The following is a 15560-nucleotide window of genomic DNA, read 5'->3' as shown; positions in this document are numbered from 1 at the left end:
AATCACACAAGACACCAAGATTTACGTGGAAAACCCTTCGATGTGAAGAGTAAAAAACCACGGGACCAAAAGCTCCACTATAATCACCAAGAGTTACAATATTGTTCTCCAAAATTGGCCACAAAACAAGTGCCAAACAACGAGCAACAACAAAATAAGATTGCACCAAATCTAGAGAATTAAAGGAGCAAAATCACCAATTTCGCAGCTACTGTTCACGACAGCAAAACTGAAGCTGCAGGCCACCAAATCCAACTCTGTCAGTTCCTAATCAAAGATTGAGATGAATATAATATGCTGTCCAAAAATCAGCTCAATCGGACAAGAAAAGAAGCGGGAATCGCAATTTGAAGTTGGTTGTTAGGGCTGGATTTTGACTGCGAAAAACTGCTCTCTTTCTCTCTTTTTGGCTGCTGAAAAAACTCTCTGTGTATATGAAAATAAGACCTAAAAAGGCTTATATTTGCCTCATAAGAATGGGCCTATGGGCAAAAATGGATTGGTCCAAATTGGGCTTTTATTTATCCACATAGGAAGGGAAAAAGACCCATAACCCAATAGTTTTCCATTTATTATTATATTGTTTATTTATGTTTGATCGTTTAACCATTTTAATGGATCTTAAAAGATGTCTTACCCCTTAATTCCCTTTAGATTAATTAAATCTTTACCTAGAATCTTATGTTTAGTAGACCTTAAAATGCAATTAACTTTAAACAATAACTTTTAATCATTTTAGGTGTCCTAATTCACCGTAATAATTAGGTGTCGACTTCCTTAGCTTTCTTAATTATTTTAGGAATCACCAAAATGTTGTATATAATTTTGACCCGGTTAAAATGGAGTATAGCACCCATTAAATAACAATAATGATATTTTTGGACGAAAGTATTAACGGCAAGGGCATCTTTGTTCATTTCACATAATTTAAGGATATTTTTGACCCTTTCTTTTTGTTTAGGTGGATAAATTTATATTTCTGTATCATAATATTTTATAATTATGTCGGGATATGATTTCAGCTGCTAAAAAACTTAAATCTTATTAGGTATAAATTTGATTGTTAAAAAGTGAAAAGACCATCCAATTTAAAAGTCAAAACATGCAATTTTATGATTCATATGTGTTATAAGCAGAGAGGTGTTACTTTCTCCGTTTTAAAATAAGAAATAGGGAAAAGGGTCTGATATACCCCTTAACTTTATCATTTGGAGCTGATACACCCCTCGTTATAAAAGTGGCTCATATATACCCTTACTGTTATACAAACGGCTCACATATACCCCTGTCGTTACAAAATAACTCACATATACCCTTCATTTAACGGATTTTAAATAATTAGTTTTAAATTTATATTTATTACTTATAATTTTTTTAAAAAAATTATTTAGTGGTATATATGATTCTTCTATAAAAGTTCAAGGTATATTTTAATTTTTTTCATACATAAATTATTTTTTGACTTCTTTTATTATAATTATTTGAGTTTCTTATATTTTTTTTTATTTTTTTCTTTCATTCCTTAGTTTAAAGAAAAAAATTAAACTATTTTTTGTGTGTATTGTAATTTAATTTCGTATTTGAAAAAAAATGTGGTCATCTACAATAAGTTTTACAAGAATATTAGTGAAACATAAATAAATTTGATTATCAAAATAATAATTATAAATTAGTCATTGAAACAAAAAAAAAAGTCAAAAAAAATATGTATGACGAGGATTAAATTTACTCATATGAGATTATATTTTTTTGGAAAAAAAATAATAAAAATTTAGATTGAAAATTATTATTTTTTCATTTCCGTTAGAGGAAAGGGTATATGTGAGTCATTTGTTTACAAGTAGGGGTATATATGAGCCACTTTCATAACAAGGGGTATATCAGCTCTAAATGACAAAGTTGAGGGGTATATCAGACCCTTTTCTCTAAGAAATATTTTAAAATGTCACTCGTAAAACTTATTTCTCCTATTTGCATTAGAAATCATTTTTCTTATTAAATATGAGATTTGTAAATATATATATGATGATGATTCATTATATACTCCACCTGTATTGATATTCGTTTAATTAATTCTAACATTAATTGTCAATTTAAAATCTTTATAATCAATTGTGGAAAATATAATATTCTATACTACACTTGCTTTGAGATCTGATTCTAAATTTTTTTTTGTTGCTATTAGTAATATTCCAATTGGATGTTCCGGCCATATAATGTGAAAATATTTTCTAATACAATAAATGATTTTTTTACTAAATTATTTTTAATGCTCGTTAAGTAATTAAAAAATTTACCCTAAAAATAATTTTTGTATATATAATCAAGATAAATACTATTGATAATAGTATCTCGAACTCATCCTTATTGTGTATGGTGGTCGTAGACATCAAATACTAACACAATACATAAGATGTAAGTTATAGTATTAAACTGACAAAATAGAGACGAATTGAGATGTGTAGATATTTAATTGACAAGTGTTCAATAAATCTTCTTTCTATTAGGTGTCCTTTCAAGATTGTCTTTAGTCAATTAATACTTTCTTCTTGACATTTTTGGTGTTAATTAGAGACTAATTAGTAGAGTAATTATCAAGATTTTAAGAATTGCATACATGGAAAATAAAGAAGAAACATAGAAATTAGCAAGCAACTCATTGGTATGTTGTTTCTTGTACCTCGATTTAATATATTGTTTTTGTTTTGTTACTATCTGTATTGTTTTTGTTGTATAGTTTATGTTTTGTTACTATTTGTGCATTATTTTTGTTGTAGTTTCTGTTCTTTTACTATCTATTGTAGTTTTTGTTTTGTTACTATATGTTATTTTTGTAATTTGTCTACTTTTTCTTATATTTTCATTAAAAACCTTTTCGTGGGTCGGTATGTTTTGAATTGTTTTGTTTGAGCCGAGAATGTACCTGCAACAGTCACTCTTCTATTTTTGAGGTAGGGGTAAGGTTGACATACACTTTACCCTCTTCAGATCTCACTTTATAGGGTATGGAATTAAGAATTGGAATATTATTGGTACTAGAAAGAAGAAATAATTAGACCTTGAGAATTGGACAATATAAAAAAACAATTCACAAGACTACCTACTTTAGACTAAAGTCATATTTTTACATTTTCTTTTTTAGCCTCATGGTCAAAAGTTACACACTATCATCTTATATTGTTTAATCAAGGGGAAAAGACACAAAATACCCCTATTATGGCATGAAAAGTCATTTACACACTAATACTCTATTACGTAAAGTGTTTAATATAGGCTTTTGACATGACATTAACTTACAAAATGATCATCTAAACACCTTTAAAAATTATGTGTCATGCAATAAGCATCAAATGTCTGCGATACATAAGGAAGATGAGTTGAGACAGCTTATACAATTATTTTTAAAATAATATTTTCTTTTCCTACTATAAATGAACATCCAATTGGAATCAGATAGGAAAGTTCACAAACCAAAAAAAAAAAAAGTTATAGGTAATCTCAAAACAAGTGGAGTGTAAAATATTATATTTTTCACAAGTGATTACAAAGACTTGAAGATTTGACAATTAATTAACAAAGACTAGAGTAATTTTTTAAATCTTCTTTGGCCTTTCAAGTTTGTCTTTGGGCTTTGTCCAAGTAATTATTTCAACTGATTTTGTCAACTTTCAGGTATGATTATTGAAGAATATTTGGGTGTTAATACTTTCTTCTTTACAAATTAATATTTTATAGACATTTTTGGTGTTAATTATTCAGATTTTGAGCATTTTTAACCAAACTAAGCCATTATTTAAAGTAATTTATCAAAATAGTATATTTTTTAAAAAATTTACAAGACTAGTATAAACGTATTCCACCTAACATATATTTTATTTTTTAAAAAAAATTCAGATGTATACTGACGGCGTTAAGTTGAGAAATGTTACTTTGAGTATGAGACAATCAAATATATCTTACCACAGTTTCAACTTATGGCGGAGCGAGTTGGACACTTCTGTTTTGTACTTTTGATAAAATTATCTTCTGTTTTGATGAAGTGTCTTATGGAATTGACTTGAGACACTTCATCAAAACAGAAGATAAAACAGATGAAGTGTCTCAAGTCAATTCCATGCTAGTCGATCTACTTTTGAAGATAATTCCGATTTCACTGGATGTTATGCACATATGTTGTACAAATTGTTTGAACCTGACACATCAGGGTTCTCATCAATCACCCTTATAGTCATTTTACCTTGCTATTTTTTGTGATTTATTTCACTGTCGTTTTATTTACAAGATCAATCTCAAAACAAGAGGAGTATAAATATTACTAATAGCAACCCCACAAAAAATAATACTAGGTCAGATCTCAAATCAAGTGTAGTATAAAATATTATATTTTTCACAATTGATTATGACAGTTAATTTTTACAATTGATCAAACGAATCTCAACAAGTGGAGTATATAATTAAATATTATAATACCAGAGACGTGTATATGACATTCACAATTGATTATTAAGATGATATAATGTTTAAAAATAAAAACTGATAGCTAATATACAAGGGAATATAGTATTAAAAAGGAGAAGTCAATGAATTATTAGAGTAATTTTTAAATCTTCTTTCTATTAGGTGACCTTTCAAGTTTGTGTTTAGCCAATTAATTACTTAAAACATTTTGTCAACTTTAAGATATGATTATTGAAGAATATTTGGGTGTTAATACTTTCTTTCTTCACAAATTTGTGGTGTTAGTAGAGTAATTTTGAGAATTGCATACATGGAAACAGAGAAATTAGCAAGCAACTCATTGGTATATGTTATTTTCTGTTTTAATTTGTTGTAGTTTCTCTTTGATTACTATCTTCTAATTTTGTTATCGTCTGTTGTTTCTTGTATTTCTGTTGCTTCCTTTTTGGGATTGCATGCTTTTTATTTGTTTTTCTTGAGCCGAGTATCAGAAATAGTCTATCTAGCTCTGAGGTAGGAACAGTGGCGGAGGAAGAATTTTTAATAAGGAGGTTCAAAATCTGAAAAAATAGACACACGAAGGGGGGTTTGACATTTACTTTATATACCTAAAAAATTATTTTAAGCCTGTATAAATAATATAATTTTCCGACGAAGGGATTTCGAATGAACTCGCTAACTATAAGGTGGCTCCGCCACTGGGTAGGAGTAACGTTTGTGTACGATCTACCCTCTACGGATCCTACTTTGTTATGTTGTTGTGATTATTTGTTTTGCTTATGTTGCTATTCTGCTATCGTTATTTTTATTTCCGCCCTTGTTTGATTAATACATCCAGAGTAACATGATAGTATTTTATTAATGAAGTGCTCATAATACATCTGTTGTGGCACTTTCTGAATGAGTATGAAATTTGTGTGTTGATGAATAGCCTAAGTTCATTGTAGACTTTTTGTTGTTGTTGATAAGAATTATATTATATTATATTGCTGAATAAATAGATCATCATTTGGTCTTTTAGCAGGTATCATCTGCTCTACTTCGCAAGGACATTGTCGATCTTAAGGATTTCGTAGAGAGGTTAAAGAATGAACAAGATCAAGTTGAAGAGCTGAAATTTTTGTTGGCATGTTTACAGCTATGTTATTACATTTCCGATGCTGAAATGTCTTGTATATCATACGAGGTTCATGATCTGGTTCAATCACTTTTTCATCAGAGTAGTGGAGATGACATGATGGTTAAATTAACAGATCATGTCGTTCCTCGCCTCCTTGAAGATATCACAACTTCTAAAATCTCACATCATCATCATTCTGCTGCCATGAATGAGGATCAGTTGGTTGAACTTTTGGACGTGCTCCTCGTGAATCTCCATAACCTACCCAAGGTTCGTGTTGAGTTGATTTCCCCGTCAATGACTCAATATGAGCTTCTTCAGAATCTATTTGGCAATTTAAGAGATTTCCATGCGCTGAAGTAAATGGTTGTGTTGAGTATGAGACAATCGAATATGTCTTACGGCAGTTTCAACTTATGGCGGAGAGAGTAGGACACTTCTGTTTTGTCCTTTTGTCTTCTCAACTTGATAAAACAGATGAAGAAGATGACAATGAACATGTAGTCTCTCAAGTCAATTCCATGCTAGTCGATCTACTATTGAAGATGATTCCGGTTTCACTGGAGGTTATGCACCTATGTTGTACAAATTTGAAAGGTTCAAAGTCGGAAGAAGTTGGATTTTTCATCAAGCAGCTCCTAGAAGCCTCTCCGGACATTCTTAGAGAATCTCTGATTCATCTACAAGAGCACATGGTTATTAATGCTGTTACTCCTAGCGCTTCAACATTTAACATTCATGTCATGATAGAGTTCCTATTGATTATTCTTACTGATGGGCTCAAGGCCGTTATTCGTCATGACAAATTGTTTGTTCTCTTGGCACGTGTTATACAACTTACCAAGGAGGTCTTTGTTTTTTTTTGTAACTTAGAAGAGAACATGACTGAAGCAAGTGGTTCAAATCTAAACTTGCTGGAAAACATTGAACTCCTGAAGGTTGATCTCAAGAATGATTTCTTAAAAGCCCGTGCAGACTCGTCTCAGCTCCGCTTCCCCATGAGTGATGGACCGCTCTTCATGACTCTTCTGCTCGCAAACTTAAAAGACTTGGCCTATTCCAATGCCTATTCAGTTTCTTTGATAAAAGAAGAAATTAAGCAGGTGAAACAAGACCTGGAAATCATAAGATCGTCGTTCGGTTATGCTGAGAAAGAGTTGCATAAAGATCTTTGGACTCGTGTTCTAGATTTGGCACATGAGGCGCAACATGCCATTAACTCAATTCTTGCCCGAGATCAGGGTCTATTGCAGCTTATCTTCATACTTCCTGATACCGTAGAAAAGATCAAGCTTGTCCAAAAAGAGGTACAAGAAAAGATCTCCAAGAGCAGCGGTATTATTGTTGCAAACGCTCCCAACAAGCTGGTTGAAAGAAACTCATCGAGTACAGTTGGTAAAATAATTGTAGGTTTTGAGGAGGAGACAGAGTGGATAATTAGGAAGCTCACCAGCGGACCAGCTGACATAGATGTCATTTCCATAGTCGGCATGCCTGGGCTTGGAAAAACTACTTTGGCTTACAGAGTGTATAATCATAAGTCCATTGTTGATCATTTCGACGCTTGTGCTTGGTGCACAGTCGACCAGGAACGTAATGAGAAGAAGTTGTTGCAGAAAATTTTCAATCAAGTTATTGGTTTGAAAGAAAGATTCAGTGAGAAGGACATAGATGATGGCGTTGCTGATAAGCTGCGGAAACAGCTCTGTGGAAAGCGGTACCTTATTGTCTTGGATGACATGTGGGATACTGAGACATTGGATGAGCTAATGAGACCTTTTCCTGAATTTCATAAAGGAAGCAGAGTGATTTTAACAAGTCGGAAAAAAGAAGTTGCTTTGCATGGAAAATGCCACAGTGATCCTCTTTATCTTCGATTGCTAAGATCAGAAGAAAGTTGGGAGTTATTAAAGAAAAGGGTATTCGGAGAAGAAGGTTGCGCTGATGAATTAAAGGATGTCGGAGAAAAGATAGCTCTAAAGTGTGGTGGTCTTCCTTTAGTAGTTGATCTAATCGGTGGAGTCATTTCAAAAAAGGAAAAGAAAGAGGCTTTGTGGGCTGAAGTTCTGAATGATTTGAGTTCCTCTATTTTTAAGGATGAAAAGGAAGTTGTGAACGTCATACAATTAAGTTATGAGCATTTGTCAGATGACGTAAAGCCGTGTTTGGTTTGCCTTGCAACTTATCCAAAGGACGAAGATATAAAGATGTCTGAGTTGGAAGATTTGTTGATTTTTCAAGGACTTGAGATGAAAAGTGCAGAAGAAGTAGTGGATGAGTTAATTTCGTGTAGTTTGGTAATACCTTTCGATGATTCTATTTTCAAAATTCATGATCTTGTGCATGACTTTTGTGATATAAAATGTAGAAAGGAAAAGTTGTTTCACTTCATAGGACGTTCAAAAGCTCCGTCTTCTTTGGATCTTATGCCACGTGGAATTATCTTTTATTATAAAGATGTATATTCTTTGGATGAGTATCGCCCGGTGTTTGATCCAGAACAGAAGATTCCCTCTGTTAAACACCTCCTCTCTCTGAAGGACTTTGGCGTGATCAGTCTTTGTTTTTCCTACGAGAATCACCTAAAACACTTGAGGCTTCTCAAAAGTTTGGATTTGGGCAGCGTAACATTGCCAGATTCTTTGCTGAATGAAATCGGTATGCTCGTTCATTTGAAGTACTTAAAAATTGAGATGAAGACAAAATTTCTCCCTCCGTCATTTTCAAACCTCTGCAATCTAGAAACTCTGGTGGTGTATAACGTCATTTGCATAATACTATCGCCTTGTTTTTGGAGTCTCGCAAAGCTACGAGTTGTGCAGATGATTTGGGGTGCTGCGTTTGATCCGGTCATCACTGAGTTAGATGAGGATTTAAGGTTAGAAAATTTGACAACATTACATAATCTCTACCTTCTTGGTTCAGAAGACACGGAGGATACTTTCAAAAGGTTTCCTAATCTTAAAAACCTTCAAGTCCGTATCAAAAAACAAATACCAGAGAAGATATGTTTTCCAAGATTGGATGTCCTCAATTTATCTGCTTTTCCTCAGAATTCATTACCTGAATATACACATGACTTCCCTTTGAGCTTGAAGAAGCTGAAGTTGGAATGGTTCACTGTGACATCCGATATACTTTCAAGTATTGCTAGACTACCCAACCTTGAAGAACTAACTCTAAAATACACAATCATCGAGGAGGACAAAGAATGGAACATGGAAGATCATGTCGTTTTCCAGAATCTCAAATCTCTAAAATTGTCTCGTCTGATATTTTCTAAATGGAACATGGATGATCATGTCATTTTCCAAGATCTCAAATATTTAGAATTGGAAGCATTGAATTTTTCAGAATGGAAGGTTGATGCAGAGAAATCCTTTCCCGTGCTCGAGAAACTACTTATAGATTCATGTGATAAGCTTATGGAGATCCCAGACAGTTTTGGAGATATTGCGTCATTAAAGTTTATCAATGTACAGTACAGCCCCCAGCTTAAAGAGTCGTTGTTCAAAATTAAGGAATATGTTGAAGAAATGACCGGAGAAGACAAGCTTCACGTAGAATTCAAGGATCCGGGGCCTTAATAATGTGAGTATGAATACAAACTTTAGAAATGTTATGTTTTTTCCAATATTACACAATATATATTTTTTTGCAGTGATCAGATGATATATGTATGTATGTATGTATGTTTTCTTCCAAACATATGCGTGCTTATTTTTCGTTATAACGGATGAGATATTGTGTGTGTTCTTTATTATAATGGATGAGATATTGTATGTATTATTAGATTGCTAGTTACCATAAAACACGAAACAAACCTGACTTTGAAATTGCTTGATCGTCTCCATTGTGTCAATTGAACACTCCAACTTACAAATTTTGATCATCTAGACACCTTTCACACGTACTATATGTGTCATGTTCGTGTCAGGTGTTCACGAGACATAGTGATCATGACGAGATGTGCTTAGTTGTTTGTAAAACTAAATAGAATAGGGTGTTTTAACTTGTAAATGAATGAAAAGGGAACATAAACTATACATGAATTTCAATTAGTATCACAAAGTTACAATGACAAACTTATAATTATTTAATGATTCAGGACTAATATTCGTCACCCCTATACATGACTAATAATATTTTTTCAAAGAAGTGTAAGTTCTAGATAGGGTAACTGAAGAACCAAAAATCAAAATCATAACAATAAACATAATTTCCAAATAGGAAGGTTTCTTGACCTTGAGGTAGCATAGGCATGGTATTAATATCGACACGGTTACGCCCAAAAGAGCACCCGTAAATGCCATGACATATCCAAAGAATGGAACGGTTAACGCAACAGTGACCGTGCTGATGACTAAAAGTGTTCTGATGAAGTAGCTTACGATAAATTTACTCTTTCGTAAAGGTAATTTATCTTCAATAGCCGTTGCAATTGGAGAGACGACAAGAGCATACTTTGTTATTGGATTAACGAGTGTCGTATATATCGCGATTTTTGAACTAATTTTCCCCGTTGGGAGATTTAATGTTATTTGTGACATTAAATTCTGTCCATACATTAAGTACCCTATAGTTGCCATTGATCCATAGGTTATGGTGCTTACTATAAAGCACACAAATAAAACCTGTTTTGACCCAAAAAAAAAAGATTTAAGTTATATATACGCACGATGATCAAATAAAATGTGTATAATATTACATGTAGGCTGTAGAAAAGGTATTTATAATTTATTATGAGTAAATATGAAATGTCATTTTTTTTTATAATTAGACATATTATTTATGTCATTTGTCAACTTTATATTCAAACAAATACTGAACAAAAATATTTTATTGTATTGTTCTGTCTATTTTTATGGTTTGGAGTACTTCTCTTCAACTTTCAAGTGTTGAAATATTTTCTATGTGGTGTGGGAGTTATACTTCCTCCGTCTCAATTTATGACTTATTTTTATATAATTTTTTTCTCAAAAGAGATTTCATCGATCTTTCTATAACAGAACAGCAATATTTTACACCTTTAATGAAACGATATACAACCACAACTTTCAAAAAATTCCTTTTTTAAGATTTATATCAAATCAACTAGTACCACGTAAACTGAAACCGAAGTAATACATATATTTACCTTGGGAAATTGACTTCTATCCTTCATGGAATTGCATATTGTTGGGAACACAGCATGACCACAATAACAAAATGTATACATACTTATTGCACTTATCAATCCATCCCATCTCCAAATCACACCTTTTTCTTCAAATCCAATACCATCAATTGCACCAACCCAAAATATTGAAAAAACCAAAACAATTGAAGCCAAAACTCCACCAATAGAAACATAAGCCAATAAACCTAAACTTTTCAACCATGTTGTTGGCAATATGATAATAGCAACTAATAAAACAAATACTTCCCTTCCAACAATTTTAACACAACCAAAATGAATTTTTGCATTTGGGAATAATTTTTGCAAATTGTCACCTTCTAATATGAGGAATTCAATTGCAACAAAGTATAGTTCAAGATATAAGAAAATGGATATCAATATTCTTCCTTTGTTACCAAAAGCAAATTCACCAATATCAGGATATGTCTTAATTGATGGTGAAACACTCATGCATTTTTGCAAAAGTATTCCTGTGTAACAACATATAATTGCTACTAAAAGAAGTAGCATCAAACATAACCATCCTCCTTGGGAAAGTGCATAGGGTATTGATATTATTCCAATACCTATATGAAAGAAGAAACAAAAAAGAGTTTTAGTGAATATTTATACAGGCAGGTCACTTATAAGGTCAATACAGATAATTTAATTCATCTTTGTGATATACTTATAGGTAAGACGATAGAAAAAATAATAAAATAACATAAAAAAAAATTGACTCTATCGGTGCATATAACTTCAATTAAATTATACAATAACATATTCAGTGAAATCCTACAAGTAGGGTCTGGAGAGGGTGTTTGGTTTATATGCAACATTATCCTGCATTATGAGGGTTGAGAGAGAGGTTGTTTCTGATACACCCTTAACTGAAGTAAAGCATAACAAAATAAGAATGGAAAACATACCAGTAGCAAAATAGTAAGATAATTGAAATAAAGAAAACATAATAAGAAGTATAAGAAAGTAGGCGGAAAAATACTAATACCACTGATAAGGAAAACTAGACAACAAGACTAACCTTTTTACACTAATTCACGAATTTCATATCCTCCTATCTTGGTTCTTGGATCATATCTTCGATAAGCTAAGTGATTATGACTTATTTCTAATTTTGATGTGTCTCGAAAATAACAAAAAAAATATTTAAAAAAATAATGAGATGTTTACCTGATAATGCATTAATACCATTAACATCCAAATGCTAGTTTATATATTGGGTTTTGGCAAATATGTCTAGACTAAAAATATTCTATCTATATATTTTTAATTATTAATTCAATATTCAATTCAATAAAAAGCTATATTCTTAAACTCATGGAGATGTAGGTGATGGCGTTCTCGAGGGGGCGTTCAACTACTTGACGGTAAAGAGAGGGACATTTAAATATTTTTTATTTCACTTTGTATTTCTCACTCTTTTTAATAGCTTTAAAAAATTATGTATATTTTATATTTGAAAAAAAAAATAATTTTTAATTTCTCATTTGATTATTAATGACACTGTAATGCCCATGATGCGCTAAGAAGCAAACTGACAAGTTTCTAGATCGACAAGCTTTTTTGAACTAATTAACACCTGTATTTATAAGGTTAATAAATAGAAACAGAAATAAGATGAAGCAAAAAGTACATAAAATACAAGAACTAATCCGAGTCCACAGAAACTACTGTGTGTCCTTAAGAAATTTAATCCCCTCACCGTACCCAAGGTTATGGATTAATTTCTCCCAAGATAAAATGGATTAAACCTGTTAAAGAAATAGCGGTACCTCAAATTTCTTTAACTTCAGCGAACTTCAGAAAAGCAACAAGTCACAAAGACTCAGTCGATCGACACTTTGATTTTATTTGAGAGAAAAATAAATGCAGAGAAGGAAAATTTTCAGTGTTTGAAAAATCGAAAATTGACTTTCTTTTATAGCCATTTTAAGCAAAGAACGTGTCTGTTCAGTAAAATCTGTTCAGACACGTATTAACCAGAAAGTTGTGTCTTTTGAAAAAAAAATAAAAAAATAACAACTTTTTGGAAAATTGTGTCTGTTAGGAAAATAACGACTTTTTGGAAAGTAACGACTTTTCGGAAAGAGTAACAACTTTTCGGAATGTTATCGTTACCCGCAAATTTATAAGAGATAATATTAACAGGATTTATTTGATTTAACAAAAACTAATTAAATAAATTTTGTCCAAAAAATTTATCAATCCGAAGTCGAGCGAGCGACGACGACGGCGCGAGGGGGCATCTTCTTCTTAGCTCTTTAAGAAGTAATGGAAGTGTTTCCTTATATAAGGACAACAATTTCCCTTTCTTTTGCCGATATGGGAGAAATGACTTTTCATTTTCCCTCCAAAGTAGTTCCCTCACTTTTTCATATTCTCTCTTTTCTTTTTCCCATTCACACTTGCTAAACCCCAACAGTTTGTTCATCTTAAAAGGTCGTTTCGACCCGCTAAAATTTTATTTGTGTATGCCTATTCATTTGGTATTATTTTATAAGAAAATTGTCCTATTTGGTCCCTGCTGCCCTAGGATATCGTCATTAAATAGATAGTTTTTAGAAACAATTAACATTTTTTGTAAATATATCTAAGGCCTATGGCGATAATAGATTTAATGGCTATTCACTCATGTTGATAAAAGACATTATCACTCTTTATTAATGTGTATATTTATTACCGCTAAAAGATATTTTTATTCCGATGGTTAAAGGAAGACCAGGGTCTTCTAATTCTAGGATACCTATACAAAACATACCTATTAGTCTCATTTTTTATACTTTTCATTATGTAATTTTATAATTGTTTTTATTATTCAACTTTTGTATTGGAACATTTAAATCTAATATGCAAATAATAGCTATGTATGTTCATCTCCATTAAAAAATAATAAATCAATTTGCACATGCATACACTTACTATTATAATTTTAGAGAATAGTTTGCATCCATTAAAAATGTTCTTTAGAATCAAACCTCATTTATACTAAATTAAAGTTTCAATTTGTATGGGATTTTTTTTTTTTGTTAAGTTTGGAATATATCACTTCACACGTTTTTGTACGAATCTTTATATTATAATACTCCAATTCTCAATTCCTCCAAGAATTACTTATACACGATTTTTTGAAATATATATATATATATATTTTTTTTTTCTTTAGAAAAATGAGTTTTTAATTTATAAAAATAAGGAAATGACTTTTCTAGTGAAACCAGGAAAAACAAGTTTCACAGGTGAAACACCCTTAAACAATGTGAAATGAACAAAAATGCCCTACGTTTATAATTTGATTACCCTTGTTGAGGAATCAAACTATAAACGTAGGACAATTTCATATTGTTTAAGAACATTTCTAACCCTTTTCCAAAAAATGTATTCTTAAAAAGGCAAAGGACCAAATAGGAACCCCACCTAGTGAGACATTATATAGTGGGCTTATCTTTATAACACTCAACTGAAACTACTTTGGCTTGATTATTAGAGAGAATGGAAAGAGGAAAAGAAAATGGAGGAGAAACAAAAGGGGAAGATAACAAATCATTGGTATGTTGATTATTAATATTTAACTATATTAGTCGTTCACTTTAATTTTCTATCACCATCTATGTATTAACATAATTTGAAACAACATTTGGTCTTTTTGGCAGGTGGCTGTACTTTGCGAGGACATTGACAATCTTGTAGATTACATAGAGAGGTTAAATAGTGGGCGTGTTCGAACTTCTCTTGACATGGATGGAAATGAAGGGTTGACATTGATACTGACGTTTGTGTCCACACATTTTATTCCTCTTTCTTTTTGGTAAGCTGTAATAACGAAATGTCAGATGAGATTCATGATTTGGTTCAGTTACTGTGGAGTAGACATGCTGGTTTGTGAAAAGTTTTATGACCTCTTGGAGAAAGAATATTACAAGTTATATTAGCTCACATGGCTATGCTGAACCAACCATGACCGAGGATCGTTTCATTGTACTTTTAGATGCCATGGTTCATGCTGAGTTGATTTTCCCATCAATATTAAGGACTCCATTTGAGCTTCTTCAGAATGTATTTGCCAATTTAAGAGATTTCCATAGGTTGAAAGTAAATGGTTAATTGTCTTACCGCACTTTCAACTTGTGGCTCTGAGAGTAGGAAACTTCTGTTTTACTCTTTTGGAAGAATCAGATGACTCTCTAGTTAACTCCAAGCTAGTCAATCTACTTGTGGAGGTTATTCTCGTTGAACTGGAGGAAAGAAGTTGGACGTTTCATCAAGCAGCTCCTAGAAGCCTCTCCGGACATTCTTAGAGAATCTCTGATTCATCTACAAGAGCACATCCTTACTAATGCTCTTACTCCTAGAGCTTCAAATAAGGTATGACCAATTGTCAGATCACGTAAAGCCGTGTTTTGTTTAACTTGCAAAGGACAAAGATATATGGATCTCTGAGTTGAAAGATTTGTGGATTGGTGAAGGACTTGTGGAGCAGATTGAGATGACAAGTGCGGAAGAAGTAGTGGATGAGTTAATTTCGAGTAGTTTGGTAATACCTTTCGATGATTCTATTTGCAAAATTCATGATCGTTGTATAAAATCTAGAAAGGAAAAGCTTTTTGACTACATAGGAGAATCAAGCGCTCCGTCTTCCTCTTCTTCTCTGGATCTTATGCCACGTGGAGTTATCATTCATGATGCATCATGTCTCTTTGATTTTTCGGTGTTTGATCCAGAAAAGAAGAATCGTTATGTTAAACACCTCCTCTCTCTGAAGGTGTACGATGATCATCTTCCTAAAGACATTGTTCATCTAAAACA

General features: G+C 32.1%; 1 protein-coding gene and 1 pseudogene across 1 annotated transcript; one reads left to right on the top strand and one right to left on the bottom strand.

The window, feature by feature from the left end:
* The first annotated feature begins 5484 nt into the window (after positions 1-5484).
* Positions 5485-9334, top strand: LOC107020256 (putative late blight resistance protein homolog R1A-3). Its single transcript, XM_027917101.1, is given in 2 exon segments — positions 5485-5936; positions 5939-9334. Coding segments are annotated over 2 exon segments (3540 nt in total). The 5' UTR covers positions 5485-5623; the 3' UTR covers positions 9166-9334.
* A 370-nt stretch (positions 9335-9704) lies between these two features.
* LOC107019778 lies at positions 9705-11360 on the bottom strand (annotated as a pseudogene).
* Between the last annotated feature and the right edge of the window lie 4200 nt (positions 11361-15560).

Source organism: Solanum pennellii, chromosome 5, assembly GCF_001406875.1.
Source record: "Solanum pennellii chromosome 5, SPENNV200".
Classification (NCBI taxonomy): domain Eukaryota; kingdom Viridiplantae; phylum Streptophyta; class Magnoliopsida; order Solanales; family Solanaceae; genus Solanum; species Solanum pennellii.
The sequence above is the reverse complement of the archived record's forward strand: the minus strand, read 5'-3'. Positions and strand labels throughout refer to the sequence as shown.